General features: G+C 40.4%; 1 protein-coding gene across 1 annotated transcript in view; it reads right to left on the reverse strand.

The window, feature by feature from the left end:
• Nucleotides 1-7598: 7598 nt before the first annotated feature.
• Nucleotides 7599-21156, reverse strand: part of ttc27 (tetratricopeptide repeat domain 27) — a 68747-nt gene continuing 55189 nt past the window's right edge. The window contains exons 17-20 of the mRNA XM_079363148.1: nucleotides 18446-18643; nucleotides 17205-17316; nucleotides 9465-9565; nucleotides 7599-7977 (exon numbers count right to left, since the gene is read on the reverse strand). Of these exons, the coding sequence (XP_079219274.1) occupies nucleotides 7852-7977; nucleotides 9465-9565; nucleotides 17205-17316; nucleotides 18446-18643 (537 nt within the window). The 3' untranslated portion in view covers nucleotides 7599-7851. The remainder of the gene's footprint in view (nucleotides 7978-9464; nucleotides 9566-17204; nucleotides 17317-18445; nucleotides 18644-21156) is intronic.

Here is a 21156-nt window from a genome sequence, read left to right on the forward strand (position 1 = left end):
TTTCAGAGGGGGAGACTAATGTAAAGCAGTTTGTGAGAGAGATAAACACATCCACTCTATGTAAAAAAAACAAAACAATGAGAACAGTGTTATACTTTTTCCATCCAGCTGTATGCAATGTAGCTTTTGGGGATCTTTACCCACCAGAGCACGGAGGGGAAAACAATCAACCACCATCATGTTGCGATTTCACTCAGTTTGAATTATAGTAGGCTAATATGGGTTTGCTGATGCAGATGATCAAGTTTGGTATATTAGATGGATGAATTTCCAAAAAGAAATGAATGTGGGAAAGCTTGAATACAAGCACACCATCACTCTTTGAAGAAAACCAGACGTGAAGGTTCGTCTCATAATGTTTAGTCAAAGAATATAGAAAAACATAGAAGAATATTGTGCTGTCCCCATGGTGAAGAAAAGAGCATAGTTATTATGCATATCTCAATACATTTCATGGGATGAATAGATGTCAGAGTTTTGCAATGCCTTTTTCAAACAAGGGGGGGCTGCAAAGATGAATTCAGTATAAAGGCATTTTTTTTCAAAACTTTAGGAATAATAAGTCTGTTATAAACATTTGATGGAATAAATCCATCTTCTCAAACCTAAGGGTTGGTAAATAATGATGCACGGTGACTTTTAGGAGAGGCAGACAAGTCCTTGCAGACCCTACTTACTGACCCTTTTTTAATCCTTCCACAGATTCATCTCTTGTTTTAAAGCCCTGTTAGCTATTTCACATGAACACAAGATGATCTCGTCATAATTTTTATTAATATAGCATCATTTAAACAAACCGTCTACATCCTGTATGTCAGAGTGTCTGACCTGATGTGAACAGATGGCCGCTGAGGTTGCTGAATGTTTGCACTTGGGTGAAAGATGTGCATCTCAGGACTGTAGAAATCTTACTCCTAAACAAATACAGACACACATGGAATGATGACACTGTGTAATTATGCCAGAATTTACTAGTCTTAGTTTAATTACTGCAGATAAAAGCAAACAATTAAGGTCACTGCCTGCAAGCGATCTGTCTTAAATTACAGCTATCATCTGAACAGTAACAGTCCTAATCCCCAGATTGGCCAGTGATCAAAGTTCTCTAATTGCATAAGGTTAAAGAAAGAAGGACTTTCAGGTATGCTGCTCCTGAAACCTGGAATATCTTGCAGAAGGACTTTGGCATGGGGGAGATGGTCTCTTTAAAGCTTTTTTTTTTTTAAAGTAGGCTTAAAAGTAGTGGAAGTGGATTGTCATATTAAAAGATACTAACATGTCAGTTATTCAATTTTTGGTCAGTACATTAACTTTACAGTTGTCCAAAAGCATCCCATTAAATATGAAATGGGGTACAGTATGTGTGTGTTAGCAGTAGTTGATGTTATAAAGCAACAATATGGAGGAATTCAGTTTAGCTACTTTGGCACCCCCTGAAGGACCCTGAGTATAACTGTTCTGTCATAAAAATGTATTTACGAAGGCAGCTCTGCATGAGACTTTTTAAACTTTCAGCTTACTTCTTTGCTAAGCACTTGCCAATCCTCCATCACTCATTATATGCAAAAAAAAAAAAAAAAAAAAAAACTCTTGTCCAGCTTTTTGCTCCTTCACCCTGTTTTTCTCTTCTGAGCTTCCTAGCGTCATCCATTTTATCAAACGGTGCCAAGATGCTCAACCGGTTGCTTTTAAGCTGTGTGAACTAGTGCAGTAAAGCTGTACAAACCTCGTGTGAGAGAACCACAGCCTGTTACCTAAGTTATAGGTAGTGCTGAAAGCAAGTGACTATGGTACTCTATGGAAATATGATAGATGCCATTCTGCCTGTTGAAGAAGAAGTAAAAGAAGAAGACGATATACTTTTGATTCATTCCTTGTTTATGTCCAAACATGGTCACTTTTGGCATCAAAAATAGATGACGGGGGACAGATTAAATTCCAGCTCAGTCTGCAAACAAGTCAAGTCCAAGACGCAGAACATTCCTTCATGTAAAAGTAAACTATATATTTTTGATCTTAATCAAAAAACCCTTGATTCTGTCCAAATTGATATCAGGTTAAGTGAGCAGTTGCAGTCCACAAATACGTCTGCTGACAAGCTCATCTTCTCTCTAACACTGAATTGACTCAGTTAAAGGGTTTGTCATTCTCTTGTGAATTTTAAGTATCAATGAAATGTTAAATTAAGTCATGCCCTTTAGTCATTAAAGCATGAAAAGCTCCAGTACCAGTACCCAATCCTGCAGGTGGCCATTTCATTAGGTTATACGCTAACAACAATTACATACAAGGCTCTGCAGGCAGCAGAAACAACGTCAAGTTTTTTTGTTTTATATTGCTCATATCAAGAGAAAAATATGGTAACAGAATTTGTCAGACAGTTGCTGAATTAATGCAGCTCTGCCTGAAAGTGATGACGCATATGGACTTGTTCCAAAGTACAGAAGAGAACATCGGCACACTCACATCTGTTCAGAAGAAACTCCATGCACGTAGCTGTCTGACAAGTGCATTAAGGCCAGGTGTATGTCTGAATTGCACAATTTTGGTATGGAGTCATCTGTTCACTTGCAACAACCCTGTATGCAGTCCACTCTTGGTTAACAGTTAGCCACACTGTGCCACAAACATAGCTGTTAGGCTTAAAGTACAATAAAACATAATCAATGAAATAAAATCTTACACTGTAAAGAGCTGTTACAAGGCTAACCGGATCACGTCGAGTTGTTTAATTTTCCAGCATCACATGCCTCTGGGTCGTCATTACATTGAATACATGATGGCCTGACAGTGAACTTATTCCACATATTCATCCAAAACAATTGACCGGTGATGTAGTGTGTTAAATTTGGTTGCATGAGAAAGTTTTGCTTCACCAAAATCTTTCTCACACAGGATCTGAATGCAAAGCTGATGTTTGTGTTTGTTTGATGATCACAGACGTGTACGACAGATCCAGGGTGACGGTAAGCAGAGGCTGACTGTGTTAAAGCTATCTTGGGAAAAGAGGGTAGAGGCTGGGAGCTTTTTGCCAAACTAGTGGGGAAAGACATGACACAGCTCTGATGAGGGCTGCATGATGTGTCATTGTAGATGATGCAATGTTTTAAAATGCAGGCAGAGAGTTCATTCATTCAGTCAGCCTGTGTCTGGATCATCTGCACTGCAGACAGACACAGTTGAAGAATATATGGGGAGCCTATTGGAGCACCGGGAAGCTTAAAAGCTAGATATTTTTACAGAGTGAACACTGGGGCTTGTTATTGCTACTGATAGACTCAGACAGATATATTTGTCTGGCAGAGAGAAATACTGGCTTTTTTTGTCAAACTGAGATGCTTTTTCAGTCAGAAACAGTTATAACCCTCCTCTCATCAAAGCCCCCGGTCTCTGTTAAAGAACAAGCAATCACAGTATATCGGAACCAACATGGGATTTGTCGGGTCGAGCAGCCTTGTCAGTCTATTTCTGCTGACTATAAAACCTGTTGGAGGAAATTACACATTTCTATCCCCACAAGCTATTATGTTTTATATGTATATGTATATGTATATGTGTGTGTGTGTGTGTGTGTGTGTGTGTGTGTGTGTGTGTGTGTGTGTGTGTGTGTGTGTGTGTGTGTGTGTGTGTGTGTGTGTGTGTGTGTGTGTGTGTGTGTGTGTATATATATATATATATATATATATATATATATATACATATACATATACACACACACACATACATATTCTGGTTGTATATATATTTCATCCATCCATCCTCCAGGCAGGAGCCAATCCCAGCTGTCATTGGGCAAGAGGTGTATCCCCAACCCTGGACTGTTTGCCAGTCAATCACAGAGCTGAAATACACAGTAGAGACAGATAACCAGCCACACTCAGATTCACACCTATTAGCAATGTCGAGTCACCGGTTATCCAAACGAGCATGTCTTTGGATTGTTGGAGGGAGTCGGAGTACCGGGAGAGAGCCCACGCATGTGAGGCAACAGTGTTAACCAACATGCAGCCGATACATTTCAATGGACTACAATTTACTGAATGGTAAATTGTGAAAGGACTTGAGCTTGTTTTATACTTAATGCGCTTTTACACCTACACATACACACCCATTCACTGCAGAAGTTGCTTGGTAGGGGGACCATTAGAAGTAACTAATCCCATTCGTACACCACAGATGAAGCTGTAGGTAGAATTTTGAGATTAAGTGTCTTGCCCAAGGACATGTTGATGCAGGAGCTGGGGATGGAACCTTCAACCTTCCAGTTGAGAGAAGACGACGATTCTACCAACTGAGCCACAGCAGACACTATGAAATGAAAATTACTCTTTATGGGTTAAGACCTGGAACTATAAATAGAGTTCAGAAGCTTATTAGGAAAATGTTTAGTGAGTGAAAATCAAGTGAAAAGTAGGAACCTTTTTGGTCGAATGACATACAATCTGATTTGTTTTTCCATCCAGTCAAACTTTATGGGGCTTATGTTGCCTATCGAGTTCAACAATGAAAGAACAACAGTTAGGAAAGAACATCCATTGAGACATAACATAACAATGTCTTTAGATGCTACTGTGTTCATGTAAAGGAAGAAAACACTGAAAGTAAAAAAATAGGAAGAAAAAATTCCTCCAAGTAATCCATGTAAGTGTGTAAGAAAAACTTGACTTTATTTTAACAAAACCATAGGCCTTTATCCTCTCACCAATATCCTGAGGGAATTCACGTGACTCAGAACAAAGATTATTTTCTATGGAAACCTGTTCCTATCAAGCATCAATAAAAAAAAAAAGAAATAAAAAATCCTAAGTCATGAATCAATCCTTATATGAGAATCCGTCCAAACTAAAATAGCCTCTCTCCCCTGATGACTCAATGTGACGTGAGGGGAGTTTTCTGAGTGGTGACATCAGCCCACTGAGACATACTTGGAATTGTGGGAGAGTGAGTGTGAGTCAGAATAAGCAAGCATGTATTAAAGCTGTCCTCTGGGTGACGACAGAAGAGCAGGAAATCACTTTTATATGGTTTATCTAGAAATGTGGGAAATCTACAGTTCCATGCTTTCATAAGATTAGTCACTACTGCTGACTGATTCTGTGTCTGTGTGGGTGTAATATAATGTGGTGGTGATGAATGAATGATAGAGTCAGGAATACAACATTATTTCTTTCCATTTCTATACTGTGACTGGTGAGTGAGGCTGGAATTAAATGCCCTTTAGCATGAGTATTAGTCCAGTAAAGATACCAACAATCATCATGCAGTACCTTTACCCATCACATTGTTGTAGCATTCCTATCCCTCACATGATAACAGCCATATCATCCATGCATAGTGGCTTTCATGAATAGCATCAATGTATCCCTATCTCAAACACATCCTTATCCGCCAGCAACAATACCATTTCCCTTGAAATCAGAGGCTCCGTGTGCTCTGATAAAAATGTCCCCTGCAAAACAAAACACCAGCTCCATTATGGTTTAAAAAAACAAGTGAGATAAAACCCTGAGCAAAATCTCGATCATTTTCCTGCTGGGTGAGGAAACAAATTGGAGGGAAGATTGTGGGATGTCCCTGCAGGGCAGCAGGATGAGCTGGACTCTGACTATTAGCGCGTGTGTGTGCATGTGCGCGTGTGTGTGTATGTGTGTGTGTGTGTGCGTGTTTACTCAGCATCTCTGGCTGAATTGTGAAATGAACTGAGAGCATCAGAGCATAAGGCGGGGTGGTGTTAAAATATTCAGAGGACTAAACTTTAGAAGGATAAAGTCGAAAGCTAAAAGAAGAAGTTGTGGGATTCAGCTGCTTTTCAAATCATAATGTTCGGTTGAATAAGTGCAGCCACGCAGTTAAAAAAAAACATCCCTCATGTCAGCATGTGAATTTCAATTCAGGATTTGGGGAAAAACAACAAATCAATGATTCTTAATAGCAAACAAAAAATAACTGTTGAGCAACTTCAACCTTCAAAAGATTTTAGATTTCTGCATCGAGGTGAGTAAGGCGTTTGTAAGGGATCCCCCGTCTTGTGGGTATGATCACTTTCATCAATAAAGAAGAAATGTCAGTCTTGAGCTGTTTGTTGAGAGGAAAGGTTCAATTAAAGAGAGTGCATAGGCCTTTACTCTTCTTGCAACAGGAGGGCTCTTGTCATTAAAAAACCCTGGAGTATTATTACTTTGTTAGATTAAAAAGTCATCTCTCTTCGACCAATGGTCTCTATCTTTTCCTAACCATAACCATGCATCTGTGAAGCCTAAACTAAAAGCCCATTCTTCTGCCACAACCTCATGGGTGGGCTTGATGGACATGCACCCACCAATTTGTAAAACTGGCCATCCGAGAATGAGTAAGAGAAAATGGAGTTTCCTTTGTCGTACTTTGAGTCGGGGAAACTGTGGTCAGTTGGTAGTTGGTTGTCACTCAACCGGAAGGTCGGGTTTGATCCCCAGCCACATGTACGATGCGTCCTTGGGCTAGATACTTAACCTCAAGGTGCTCCTTCTGTTTTGTCAGTGGCTTATGGATGTGTATGAAAAGTATTTACTTCTGATGATCACTTTCAAAGTTTCACCAGTGTGACTTGATGGGAGTGACCAAAAGTATAAAAGCACTTTGAGTAATCAGAAGACTAGAAAAGAGCTATACAAGCTCAAGCCCACATACCATTTAATTCTTTTTAATCAGAATGGACAAATTGACATCTAAAATACTGTCTGCCTTTGTAACAAAATGTAAACATATTCTAAGTACGCTGCTATCTTGTGTGAAGGCTTGACCAATCAAATACAGCCATTCTAAACTGCCAAGGCTTGTAAAAGCAGCTTGGGTGTGCTTGCCAACACTCGATGCTACACTGTTCCAGATGGATCCATGCAGATCAGAGATGGCTACATGTGAAGGTAAAAGAAGGATGAATACCCGCCTTTCCCTTATTAATATTACATCTGTCTCCCTCCCAACTATCAAAACTAACGGGTCAATGATTCATCCAGGTCATCGAAAAATAATTAGAAGTTAAACAAAATAATATTTCATGATTGGTATTCACCATCCACAGCAAAATAAAAGAACAGGATTGTTTTTGCATAGGGCAATAAGGTCAGCAGGCTTTACTCTCATATGTCAGAATAGAATAAAGGAAGGAAGCATAGTTTTAACACCTGCATTTAGCAGGCCAAGCAGAAAGTACTTGGGCCAATCCAAAACTGTCCTTGACCCACGTCTAGTTTGCTGGCTGCACAGTGAGCAGCACAGCTGAACATTTAGAGGACAGCACTTTGATAATAAAATGTAAAAAATAAAAACACTGTACTCCATATACACACCGTTAACACCGGAGGTCTCAGTCATCTGAAATGAAAAACCTCTCAGCAGTATAAATAAGGCTGAAGACATTTTATGACTTTACATTTTAAAATCTTATTTAAGACTTTATAAGGACCTTCAGGAAACCTGAACTCTCCTTCTTTAACCCGTTATAATGGTACTGATCACAAATACATTTATATTTGGTTATTGGCAAATGCAGGAAAATGTCCTTTAATAAAATCCTGATATAATCCAACACTCAGCTCCAGCATAAGAAAAGGCAAGCATTGAAAATCAAAAATATTTTACTGTTTGGTGTTTGACAGTCATTGTTTGAATTACAGTGAGGATATAGACAAAACTATGACTCTATTCTTCCATTTCCAATCAGAGCTACCATTACTCTCTATCGTCACGTGTAAAGCTGGATTTGAACAATGCATACGGCTAAAGTCTGCAGCGATACAGTCTGTTTTTTCTGTCTCTGATTCTTTGAGTTTCCTTCAGATGCACAGCTTCTGATCTTTCTCAGGAGGTTGGTCACTGTGATTGGTCACGCAGCATCCCGCTCAGCTCCTGCAGCTCTGTGATGACTTGTTCCAGAGCAGCGACACCCTCCTGCAGCTCAGCGTGAACCTGACCCGTGGCCACATCAGTGTGCATTTGCTGGAACAGAGCAACACAGAGAAAAAAAGACATGAAAGGTTGATATCATTAGCATGATTTAAAACCTTTCACAACTGCTCTGCATGTGTAAATGTCCTTATATACTGTATGTTTTAGCAATATAACAGCAGGGCTGCAATATTCTGACATTTTCTCAGAAATGTCTTCATATCTTTCATATTTTTTTTTATGTGTAGAAGACAGAAGATTAAACATCTCAATTAACATAAATCTTTTGGAAAAGTGAAAGAAGGCTACAAATGCCTTATGGAAGTTAAGATAAAAGGTTTGTATAAAAGTGTGTTTGATTGGATTAAAAAAAGAGGACCATAAATCAATTCGGAGTCCTGAAGCAAATCTATCCTTGCTTCTTGCATCATCAGTGGAAAATGACAACATGAACTACAGACTGACTCAGAGACAGCCTCCAGTTTGAGTTTCATTGTATTACATTAGAAGTTCTCTTTCATCGGCTGATATATGGATAAGAACAAGCATCATCACTCTGACTCTGTCGAGCGGTGATGTACATACACGTGCAGTTACTTTCCAGTTAAGTGACCATCTTGTCTCTATTTTAAGTGTTTGATGGCTGAATTCAACCCAATAAACATGTACATCTAAATCTATTGATCTCTAAAGATCAAACATCAATTTAAGAAAGATATCGGCCGACAAATCGCTATCAGATTTCTTTTCCCATTTTCTTGTTTTTAAAGATTTCAAGAACTCTTTGAAGAACTCCAGAGCTACTTTTGTTTTCATGGCACTAAAACAGCAACAAAAATAAACTTCCCCATCTGTCGTCTAGGACGTCGGTTTTAAAGATAATCCTCTGGAAGGAGATTCTGTGACACGTGGACGATTTTATTTTGACGATTTTTTTGTTCTTTCTTGCTTGACATTTTAACTTGAACCCTCCTCCTTGGAACTGATGCTCCTGCAGGTTGCTTTGTCGCATATTGAAGCTTCAGTGTTTAGCCAGTTTTGCATTAGTCTTAAAACCTTTCTGCGTTTCTTCCTCTCTCAATTTTTCAAAAGCATCTCAGATTTCTGACTTACAAACAGTTTATTTTTTTTTAGAATAAATGCAGAGGCGTTTTAGGTCAGTTATCCTATAAAGGTCATGTTATGCTTTTACTCAGCAGATATCTTACATATATTGGTCCTTCAACTTCAACTGAGGAAACAGCTGACATCTGGAGCTTGTATGTCTGTTCTGTAACCAACAGCTACCTTTAATATGTACTGTTCAGTTTAGGTTTACAGGACTCATCAAATCTGAGCTCAACATTTTCTGTCAATTATGTGGTCAGCATTTCCTCACAGACACTGAAGCAGCTCTGTTCACACTCAAGAAGCACGAAAAGAGCAATAAAACATTGCAACGTATTGACGCCCTCCACTCCCCACACAAGCCATGAGTCATGGAAAGCAGTGACGTCATGGAGAGGGGGCGTGGTCTGAAGGTGGTCTGTGGACTATACCTTAGCTTTGGTGGATAGACTCCTGAGGCTGAGGCGGGTGGAGGAGAGCATCTGCAGAGCTTCTTTGGAGTTACTCTTCTTCTTACTGCAACTGATGGTCACTGAGACAGACAGACAGACAGACAGACAGACAGACAGACAGACAGACAGACAGACAGACAGACAGACAGACAGACAGACAGACAGACAGACAGACAGACAGACAGACAGACAGAGTTAATTACATGGTAAATGGTATTGAGTGCTCTTCTAGTCTTGTAACTGCTCAAAGTGACTCATTCACAGCTCCCACAGATTTCAAATTTATCACGATATGAGCATAAACCATAAAAACACCACAGAAGTCGGAATAATGCTTTCTAACTGAGCATTCATATCTTTTAAGTGCTTAATCTTCATATTTTCACACCACGTTGATGCTCTCCGATTGAGCTTTAGCTAGCTTTTAGCACACAGCCCCAGGCTGTTTGTTTAGCATGTCCCAATAACAGCGTAATTTCCTGTAAAGTATTTTCTCCTGGGATTAATAAAGTATATCTTGTGTCAGTCCGACACACTCGGCTGTTCAGTTATCAGGTTTGTGAGGATACATGAGTGTACAGCTCTGTAAGCTGCTGATAATCAGGCCTTAAGACTACAATCACAAAATGAATTTTGGATTTGCAAAGAACTCTGGGTATTACGATTAGTTCAGTCTGGGGAAACTTGCACTAAAAGTGGGTTATCTGGAAGTCTGTACAGAGAACACTCGGGGCCCCTGGTGGACTGGTTGAATTGTGGATTTGGACATCCTTCAGCACTGGCAGACTTCCATGGAACGCACCAGCGTAGTCCCCGAGTCTGTACAACCAGTGAAGTGGGGACATTTGGAATCCGCCTTCCTCACCCACATGGCAGGAAAACGGCCTGTTTCCTGTCTCCTGGTTCCCGCTTGGCCTCTTTTGGCAGTGCAGCCCGTCTCTGGCTTCGTTGTGACTGTAAAAGGTCAAACTGTCGTGATTTATGAAGACACGTCCCTCCTGCTCTGCTTTATCTGTCCTCTGCTTTCTATTTCTTTGGGGTCCTGTGACAGACGGTAGGTGTGTTTCAATGGAGCTGACTGTAATGAGTATAACAGGGCTGAGACACTGACATGTATCTCTGTATTCTTTACAGGTAATCCCTTTTGTCCCGTTTGTTTTAACTCGACACCTTTGAAAACGTATTTTTCTCTCCATGACTGATGACAACACAACACTTTGGGACTTGCTTCATTTGACTGATTGCGCTGGCAGCTGTGAGACAGATGTAAGGACTGCAGAAAAATCCTGAAGGCAGAACATACGTGATCAAAGTCAATCTTTGACAGTTCTTATTTTAGTCGCTGCCTGTTTAACACATGTTCATAAAGCCCAAAATAACCATCGACAAACCAAAGTTTAAAACATCACAAACAAACTAAGCAGCCGTAGGCAACACTGTTGTGTTCTGCATCATAAAACTACTCATTCTGTTGAATAATGTCCGGTGGCTTTGAAGTGAGTGATGTTTGAGCTGTTTCTATTAAAAAAAACAACTTGTAGGAATCAATTCAAAAAGACTTCAAACACGTACAAATAACATTTGAGTAGGTCAGCTGCAAACACGAGCACATGGAGGGACTAACTTTGATCGGGTTCATTCGCCCTGACAGAATATAATCCAGAAATCACACAGTGTTCTGGAGAAGGAATCTTCAAATAGTGGTTAAAAGTTTGTTTTTTTTGGTCTTGAAGTGTCAGTCTTCAGTCTTGTTATTTTCTTCGTCAGAGAGATGCCACAAAAAAATCATTGAGCCTCACTGCACTGTAAAAACTGCAACAGTTGCTTAAAGTTTGAGACAAAATAAAAGTTAGTGTCTGGGCTGCCTTTCAATTTTAAAACGACTGAATGTGAGATAAAGATTTGCGTTCAATTAAAAACATCCCAAGTCAAACTAACTAACCTGGACTCGTTATCCTTTAGTTAAACTAACTTGTATTTTCCAACACTGTTTCCTTCACACTCACAGCTCAACCAGAGAACTGAAAGCAAACGGTGCTGCTTGTGCTTAACGCTTAATCATTGGAGGTGTGCCGCAGGAGGAGAGCGGAGGATTCAGTGTGGCAGAGATGTCGTTTGTTACCGGATCACAACGTCTCACAGCCTTCTTTTAAAAGCATTTTTTGGGGCACCGATAAGCTTAGCGCTGAGTTTGCATGCCCCATGTACACAGGCTCATGTCCTCATCACAGCAAGTTGTGGGTTTGAATCTGATCTCGGTCCTCCCACTCTCTCCTCCAAATGTTTCCTGTCTCTCTTCAGCTGAACTATCTATTAACGGCACACAAAAAACAACAACATAAAAATAACCAAGTCGTTTAACGATTATTATAAATACAAATGCTTGGAGTCGTAGAAAAAAATATCAGAGTTGAACTGAACCTTCTGTTTGAGAGATTTATGGTCCAATTTTACTCAGACATCTGCAGCATCCTTTTTTCATTGATTTCACATCTTGTATCAACCTTTCTATTCTTTAACTTGCATGAAACCACGTCTTCGGTTTATTGGAGCTACAAATAGAATAAAGAAAAAAAGCTTTGGTTCCTTTGTTGATGTAATTGATTTATAATCTGTGTCATTGTATTGCATTCATTTATAACAGCTGAGGACTGGGTGTGTGGGTCCGAGAGAGCGAGAGAGCGAGAGAGAGAGAGAGAGAGAGAGCGAGAGAGAGAGAGAGAGAGAGAGAGAGAGAGAGAGAGAGAGAGAGAGAGCGAGAGAGAGAGAGAGAGAGATTAGCTGTTTATTTATTCGTACTGAGTGTTTGTTATTTAAGGCTTTTTGTCTGAGCTTGGTTTTGTCTCTGTCCTTCTTGGCCCTCTCCTAAAAAACGAGATGTTTCATTTTAAAAGTCTTTCATTTCCATTTATTAAATCCAATGTCCTGCTTTCAAGGTGTGAACAGCAGATTAATACTACGTTTATAAAAAGGAAAGCTTACCCAGGATTGAATGAGCCAGTGCAGCGTGTTACAAAGTCAAATAGGTTTGTTTGATGCATTTTTTTTACCAAACAAAGACAACATGAGTCGCAGCTTGAATTACCTTTATTTTCTAACAACTAAAAGGTGTGCTAAGTTTCCCTTCACAGCCGGATGCTGAAAACAACTCCATTGATCTTACAATGCATTAGTTAAACAATGCCAGACTTTACACAGTGCACAGTTTCATTTTGAAAAGACCCAACATACACACAGTGTCTTTTTCTTCTTTACTACGTGACTGAAATACAACTCTTCCTGTGAAGAGTGATGTGTATGTTAGTGATTGAAAAATAACCTATCCAGTTTTAAATGAAAGTCATTGATTAAATAATCTTTTAGTTTCAATAAAAAATAAACGACGCAGGAAACAGATAAATATTTAAAGAGATAGGTCGGTGTTTTTAAATCAGTGCACTGCAGGTGGAGGAACACTGTGGTGTGCTGAAATAGAGCTGATGCAAAATGGCTTGCTAGCAGACGAGTAAGAATCAAAGAGAGAGTTGTTTTCATTACGGTGTACTTATAATCTGTCCCTGATGGGTTTTTTCCTTGTTTTTTATTTTAATTAGCAAAATGATGCGGCGTGCAAACGTGCCCGTGTGCAGTCGTTCAGCCTCGCTTCCGTGTCTGCATTCGCTCTTGCCAAGCTGACAAACTTAGCTGGTATACTTCACTCACTATTGACCTGACCCAAGCCCACGTCAAAACGACCAAACTACACTTTCATGTCTATGAAGAGGCACAATTACTCAATTATTCTCTTAAAATGTTTTTAAAGATGGAAGACATTTTTGCCACGTCCCTTTCATTGAGTAACGATTATACATCCAGTATCACTTTTCTTTTTTTTGATGATGATGATGATGATACAAGATTACTATATAAGTACTAAATTCATTCAACCCTTCTTACTGTAGTTACTGCTCAGTCCTTTGCAGAAGAGCACGTTCTCTGTTTAACATGTGAGCAACACTGTTGTTCACATGAAACCTTGATGTTTGAGTCAGCACGATGCTGCAAACCAGGACTCACTATCTGTGTGTGTGAATACATGCACCATGAGAGCTCAATGATAATGAGCACCTCATACCTTACACAGAGCATGAGAGGAAGAGGATGGAGGTAAAAGACCATCACCAGCCCTCACTGCCAGACTCTCATGCCAGCTCCTTCTGATCGTGTGTCTCCCAGTAATGAAAACATCTGGGGAGTGTGACGATTAACAACTAAACTGGAATCAGAAACACATCTCTCCTATTTTCCCTCCCACCCTTTCATCACCTCTGTCCCTCTGGGAAACCTCGGCTGATTGGTTTGCTTAGTGGAAGGTCACACAGCCAAGGGTAGAAAAGAAAGTGGGCTTATCGCCTTGATTTCACAGAGACGTTTCCGTCTCTCATCTATCATGGGTGCTGGATGAACAGCTGAAAGACACCGCTAGGTGACACAACCCGAAGCCTAATCAAGAGTGACTACCATCTAAGAGCAATCCCGCTTTCTTTTATATATACACAGCTTCACTGCTGTATACAATCCATTCATATTATATTACTTTTATTAAGGTTTGATTTTTGTTTAGAGAGATGATGGAGGATAGAGTCAGAGGAGCCACATGTCGAACCCATCCTCTGTAAATGAGGCAGATGCACAAACCACCTCACTATAGGAATATTCATATACTAGACATATATTATTCATATATGATTATGTATCACTTTTATTTATGGTCCAATTTTACTCAGACATCTGCAGCATCCTTTTTTCATTGATTTCACATCTTGTATCAACCTTTCTATTCTTTAACTTGCATGAAACCACGTCTTCGGTTTATTGGAGCTACAAATAGAATAAAGAAAAAAAGCTTTGGTTCCTTTGTTGATGTAATTGATTTATAATCTGTGTCATTGTATTGCATTCATTTATAACAGCTGAGGACTGGGTGTGTGGGTCCGAGAGAGCGAGAGAGCGAGAGAGAGAGAGAGAGAGAGAGCGAGAGAGAGAGAGAGAGAGAGAGAGAGAGAGAGAGAGAGAGAGAGAGAGCGAGAGAGAGAGAGAGAGAGATTAGCTGTTTATTTATTCGTACTGAGTGTTTGTTATTTAAGGCTTTTTGTCTGAGCTTGGTTTTGTCTCTGTCCTTCTTGGCCCTCTCCTAAAAAACGAGATGTTTCATTTTAAAAGTCTTTCATTTCCATTTATTAAATCCAATGTCCTGCTTTCAAGGTGTGAACAGCAGATTAATACTACGTTTATAAAAAGGAAAGCTTACCCAGGATTGAATGAGCCAGTGCAGCGTGTTACAAAGTCAAATAGGTTTGTTTGATGCATTTTTTTTACCAAACAAAGACAACATGAGTCGCAGCTTGAATTACCTTTATTTTCTAACAACTAAAAGGTGTGCTAAGTTTCCCTTCACAGCCGGATGCTGAAAACAACTCCATTGATCTTACAATGCATTAGTTAAACAATGCCAGACTTTACACAGTGCACAGTTTCATTTTGAAAAGACCCAACATACACACAGTGTCTTTTTCTTCTTTACTACGTGACTGAAATACAACTCTTCCTGTGAAGAGTGATGTGTATGTTAGTGATTGAAAAATAACCTATCCAGTTTTAAATGAAAGTCATTGATTAAATAATCTTTTAGTTTCAATAAAAAATAAACGACGCAGGAAACAGATAAATATTTAAAGAGATAGGTCGGTGTTTTTAAATCAGTGCACTGCAGGTGGAGGAACACTGTGGTGTGCTGAAATAGAGCTGATGCAAAATGGCTTGCTAGCAGACGAGTAAGAATCAAAGAGAGAGTTGTTTTCATTACGGTGTACTTATAATCTGTCCCTGATGGGTTTTTTCCTTGTTTTTTATTTTAATTAGCAAAATGATGCGGCGTGCAAACGTGCCCGTGTGCAGTCGTTCAGCCTCGCTTCCGTGTCTGCATTCGCTCTTGCCAAGCTGACAAACTTAGCTGGTATACTTCACTCACTATTGACCTGACCCAAGCCCACGTCAAAACGACCAAACTACACTTTCATGTCTATGAAGAGGCACAATTACTCAATTATTCTCTTAAAATGTTTTTAAAGATGGAAGACATTTTTGCCACGTCCCTTTCATTGAGTAACGATTATACATCCAGTATCACTTTTCTTTTTTTTGATGATGATGATGATGATACAAGATTACTATATAAGTACTAAATTCATTCAACCCTTCTTACTGTAGTTACTGCTCAGTCCTTTGCAGAAGAGCACGTTCTCTGTTTAACATGTGAGCAACACTGTTGTTCACATGAAACCTTGATGTTTGAGTCAGCACGATGCTGCAAACCAGGACTCACTATCTGTGTGTGTGAATACATGCACCATGAGAGCTCAATGATAATGAGCACCTCATACCTTACACAGAGCATGAGAGGAAGAGGATGGAGGTAAAAGACCATCACCAGCCCTCACTGCCAGACTCTCATGCCAGCTCCTTCTGATCGTGTGTCTCCCAGTAATGAAAACATCTGGGGAGTGTGACGATTAACAACTAAACTGGAATCAGAAACACATCTCTCCTATTTTCCCTCCCACCCTTTCATCACCTCTGTCCCTCTGGGAAACCTCGGCTGATTGGTTTGCTTAGTGGAAGGTCACACAGCCAAGGGTAGAAAAGAAAGTGGGCTTATCGCCTTGATTTCACAGAGACGTTTCGTCTCTCATCTATCATGGGTGCTGGATGAACAGCTGAAAGACACCGCTAGGTGACACAACCCGAAGCCTAATCAAGAGTGACTACCATCTAAGAGCAATCCCGCTTTCTTTTATATATACACAGCTTCACTGCTGTATACAATCCATTCATATTATATTACTTTTATTAAGGTTTGATTTTTGTTTAGAGAGATGATGGAGGATAGAGTCAGAGGAGCCACATGTCGAACCCATCCTCTGTAAATGAGGCAGATGCACAAACCACCTCACTATAGGAATATTCATATACTAGACATATATTATTCATATATGATTATGTATCACTTTTTCCAGACATGTCTTTTATCTGAATATAGCTATGTCCTGCATTAAGCTCAAACTAACCCTTGGGCATCATCAAAGAGTTACACGTCACTTCCCTAACGAGCCATACATAAGTGTTCTTGATTTCTTATTTTTTAAAGGTTGCTAGGTTTCTCTACGAAACAGGAGGAGTTGGGATGGTGCATGAAAAAAGATAGATTAAAAGAACAGTAACTTGATATTAATTAACAATTTATATCAATTTTCACAAGATGAGTCAAATGTTCCATGAATCGCTGTTGGGAACTGCAGGGTTCTGGTGCGGACCAAAATATGGGCGCTCTGGTGCGCTCTCCCTGCGTAGCAGCCCCACTCCGACATCTCTACGCAAAGCATGTCCACAGGTCCTGTTTGTTCATTGGGCCTTTGTGTGTGAGACGTCTCTCAATAACAGAGTGTAAACCAGAATTTCCCTCGGGGATAAACAATGAATGAAAAATTAAATCCAACTATTAAGTGTTTAGATATCAGCACTGTCAGGTGTACGCATGACTTCCTGTTTATATGACGAGATTCTTCCTGTTCTACGCTGTATTAAAAGGCTTCGCTAACATTAATTCAAAGGGAGGAGCGGGATTTCATGATTTTGTTTCAGTTTTTGTATTTCTCCGAGTCAATTGGATGTTTGACTCACCTCCACCCATAGCGACGGCACGTTGGATCACCTCCTTAAAGAGAACAGGGTCTGTCTCCCAGCCACCCTTCTGGACCTCGCAGCGATGGGCCTTAGATAGGAACTGTTGTGCCTAAAAACACAGGTCACAAAACCAGAAGTCAAACACACTCTCTGCTTTCCTCCGATTACAGCCGACTACATAACTCAAGCAGATTGGTCAAACAACATGGTGTTCACATTTTATCCAATCAAAGCTATTCAATTGTGGCAGGTCAAAATAATTTAAGTCAACATTTTAAATATTGAGCTTTATTTGCACCATCAAACCATAAAATACAGCTGAAAGTGGCAGTTTATTTTAATGCACTCTAAACAGCTGCTGCTTCTATCAATCACCAAGCGTCTCTTTGTTAGATTAAAACAACAACCTGTCTCAAGAACAGTACAAAACTGTCTGAGGTTAAACTTTCGATGTGACACAGTTGGGCTTAGTAAAGCTCATACTCGTCATTAAAGGAAGAATGTGAGAGATTTTACTTTATTAAACATTGCAGAAATCATTCCTGTGTAAATATCTCTCTGAGTCATGACTGTCTACAGTGAGGGAGAAGCTCGAGTCCTGCCAGCGGTACTGTTGTTGGAGCTGTGTTTACATCATGTTTACATGAACAGGACGCGGCCTTATGTATAAAGCTGTTTAAGTCAAGGACTCGAGAAAACAAGAAGAACATACTGCTTATTTGGATGTTACATGAGTGTCTTTAAATCACGGTCATTCTGTGTCAATGCATGTGCAACGTGAAGCGATGAGTTAAACCAAAGTGTGCTAACATTAGCCTGCTAACATAACAATGTGGGCCATATGCAATTGATGCTCAAGTAAAGGACGATTTTGTCCGCCGCTTGAGCTTAATGAAGTTTCCACAGTGAGCGAGATGGTACGTCTTCGTCTTGCCAAACGAAGGACTCGCTGTAAGTCTTTTCTGAAGAAAATGTAAAGATAGGCTCCTCCAGCAGCAGTTAAAAAGCTAGACTTGCACTGCGATATAAATACATTTTACTTGCCTGGTGTCATTTGACAAATTATTTGAATAAGAAAAAAAAATTCTTATCCTGAGCTTTGACATCTTAATTGCGATTGGCTTAGAATGAATTTGCATGTCCTGTCCTTGTATGGCTGGGAGAGGGTATGTGAAACATAGAAGAGCAAAGGGTTAGTGTTAATAGAGTGTTGCAGGAGTGCTAATGGCGACACTGACCTTTTCGTTATCCTCAGGGTCTGCGCTGTGGCCGTCACCGTACAGCAGGGCGTACTGCCTCCACACCTCAGAGTCGCTGCTGTGGCGCGAACTGACGCGCCCTAGGAGCTCCTTCAGTTTGGGCAGGAGGGTCCCTGCCTGCACGCCCTGAATGTCGGTCATGTTTCCAGCAACGGCTCTCACCAGGATCTGCAGGATCTGACATGAAAGGAAAAATAGGTCAAAACCTGTGATGTGATTCGAAGACGTTTGCGTCATGCAATCCTTCAATGAGTGTTCATAAAACAGCAGCATGGCTTAGTGCTGGCAAAGAAACAAACAAGAGAGCAGCAGGACAGAAAGTAAAAAAAGATTTTCCACTGATTTGCTGAAAATGTTCACTTGCACCTGCACTCAGCGTGGCACAAATATGAGACTAAAATGATCCCAATAATGGATTCACTGGTTTGAGGTAATTATGCCAATCTGCTAGCTTAAAAAAAAGTAGGCAAAAACATATAACCAAGTGCCAAAATGACACATTGATTACATTTAAGAAATAAAGACATATTAATGAATTGGTATCTATAGCCCTACTCAGACTGCCACTTCAAGATGTGAATGTCGTGGAAGCATAATGGGGAAAAAAGTGATCCCCCTCTGTACCGTCTACAGAGGCAGTAACAGAGGCGTTAGAGAGGTGAGAATATTTCAGCAGAGCCAGCAGGAGAGCGCAGCGCTGTGTGTGTGCATGTGCATGTGTGTGTGTGTGTACGTGGAGCTCCCACTCTGTCGTGCTTCTGCAATGCCGAAATGAAATATCGTGGAAACAATAGGAATGCAAAGATTTGATGACAGTTAAACTTTGCACAGAACCTTTGCGAAAAAAGCAGTCTGAAAAGGCCTTTTTTTGTTAATAGAGTTATGTTATTAAAAAAAAAGTCAGAGCTCAGGTGAAATGTCTGAGACGGTCAATCTTTTATCACCTTTAAAAACCATCCGTCTCACCCTTTTCTCCCTCCAACCGGCCCTCTTTTATCTTCGTAGGAAAAGCATTGGCCTCCTGAGTTGAGCTGAAGCTGAAATCTGCTTTCTATAAGTTCTCCACTTCCCACCACAAACTAATGAACCATCTGTCAGGCCTCTTAGTGAGCTACTGGGAGGCTAACTGTAACATCATGTCATCTGTTCACACTTCAACACAGGCTACTGGAATTTGGCTCCTGACCCATCGGGCCGTATTTTGTCTTTATTTTCGAAGCAGAAGGGGCCCGAGGTGCTGCTGGGTAATATCTGCCCGAGTGTCTCTCATGTCACTCCATTTGATGTGACGCTTCCAGGGAAGAGAGCGAGATTATATCCATTAAAGAAGGGACTTTTTTTAATGGATCCCCTTCTTCTGCCAATCACTGTGGTGAAAGTGACATATTGAGGTGAACAGTGAATGGATGACTTATTCAGATTCCTGCTGGATCCAGTTAGAGTGTAAAATTTAGTGGAAAAGTAATATCCTGTCTCTTGTAAGAAAGGAGAACAGCAAAATGGTATGCCAGAATCTTCAGTGAAGCTCCTGAAGCTCATCTTAAAGTTGACTTTATACCACAACAATGTAGAAAAGAGACTTTATTCTCAACGGATTTGGCTTTCGTCGGCCCCATTCGAATGACTGTGTGACTGTAAGGTTCCTGTGAATCTCATTTAACCCCGAGAGGCACAAAGCTGAGCCATGTGACCCTCGGCTCCTTTGAAATCTATCAGCCAGTCAAAGCACGTCTGTCACCGGCCCTCTATGCATTCCATAAGAGAGGTATTCATGGTGGTCCTTATACCACCTTCTCCCCTGCACCACCCCTGCTCCCCCCTCCCACACTCAGGGCCTGGACTAAAAACAACCACAAGGAAAGAAAATATGAAACAGAATAAGGCAAAAATATTGTTTCGAAAAATTGTGACTGATCTGATGGTGCAGTTGAATGAGGCGGAGTGACGCTGCTATTTATGCAGAAACCCATTTCAAAGTGGGAAACAGATGTGAGTAAAAATAGAAAGGTTAAATTGAACAGTCATTTGAAGTAAAAATGACTTTAATGTGAAGTTCTGATGTGAAGGTTTGACATGTTGGTTCGCTAAAAGGAAAGGGAGAGAACTGTATCTTCTTCTTACACACACACACACACACACACACACACACACACACACACACACACACACACACACACACACACACACACACACACACACACACACACACACACACACACACACACACACACACACACACACACACACACACACACACACACACACACACACACACACACACACACACACACACACACACACACACACACACACACACAGCTGCTGGTTTAAAAATAGCCATGCTTTTAGCTCATCTGTCCTTTGTTACAAAGTCTCAAACACTGGAGTGGTTGGTATAATTGAGTTGCACTATTTTCAGATACATTCATCCATTTATAAGCAGTCACCTCTGTTCAGGTCCAAATGTACTGTTTTCACACAAACACAAAACTCCTGAGATTTTAAAGTCAGGGTGAGACGATGTTCAAACACAGTAGGTAATATACAGGAACATTCACTGAGAGCAAGCATATGACACGTGGAGAACAACCACAGCGTCACCAGATTGAGTAACCTTAGAGCGGCCAAAGAGCCACTGAAGAGCCACCGGAGAGCGAAGAGAGAAATATCGAAGCGGTACCTGAATACCA

This window comes from Symphodus melops, assembly GCF_947650265.1.
Source record: "Symphodus melops genome assembly, chromosome: 15".
Classification (NCBI taxonomy): Eukaryota; Metazoa; Chordata; class Actinopteri; order Labriformes; family Labridae; genus Symphodus; species Symphodus melops.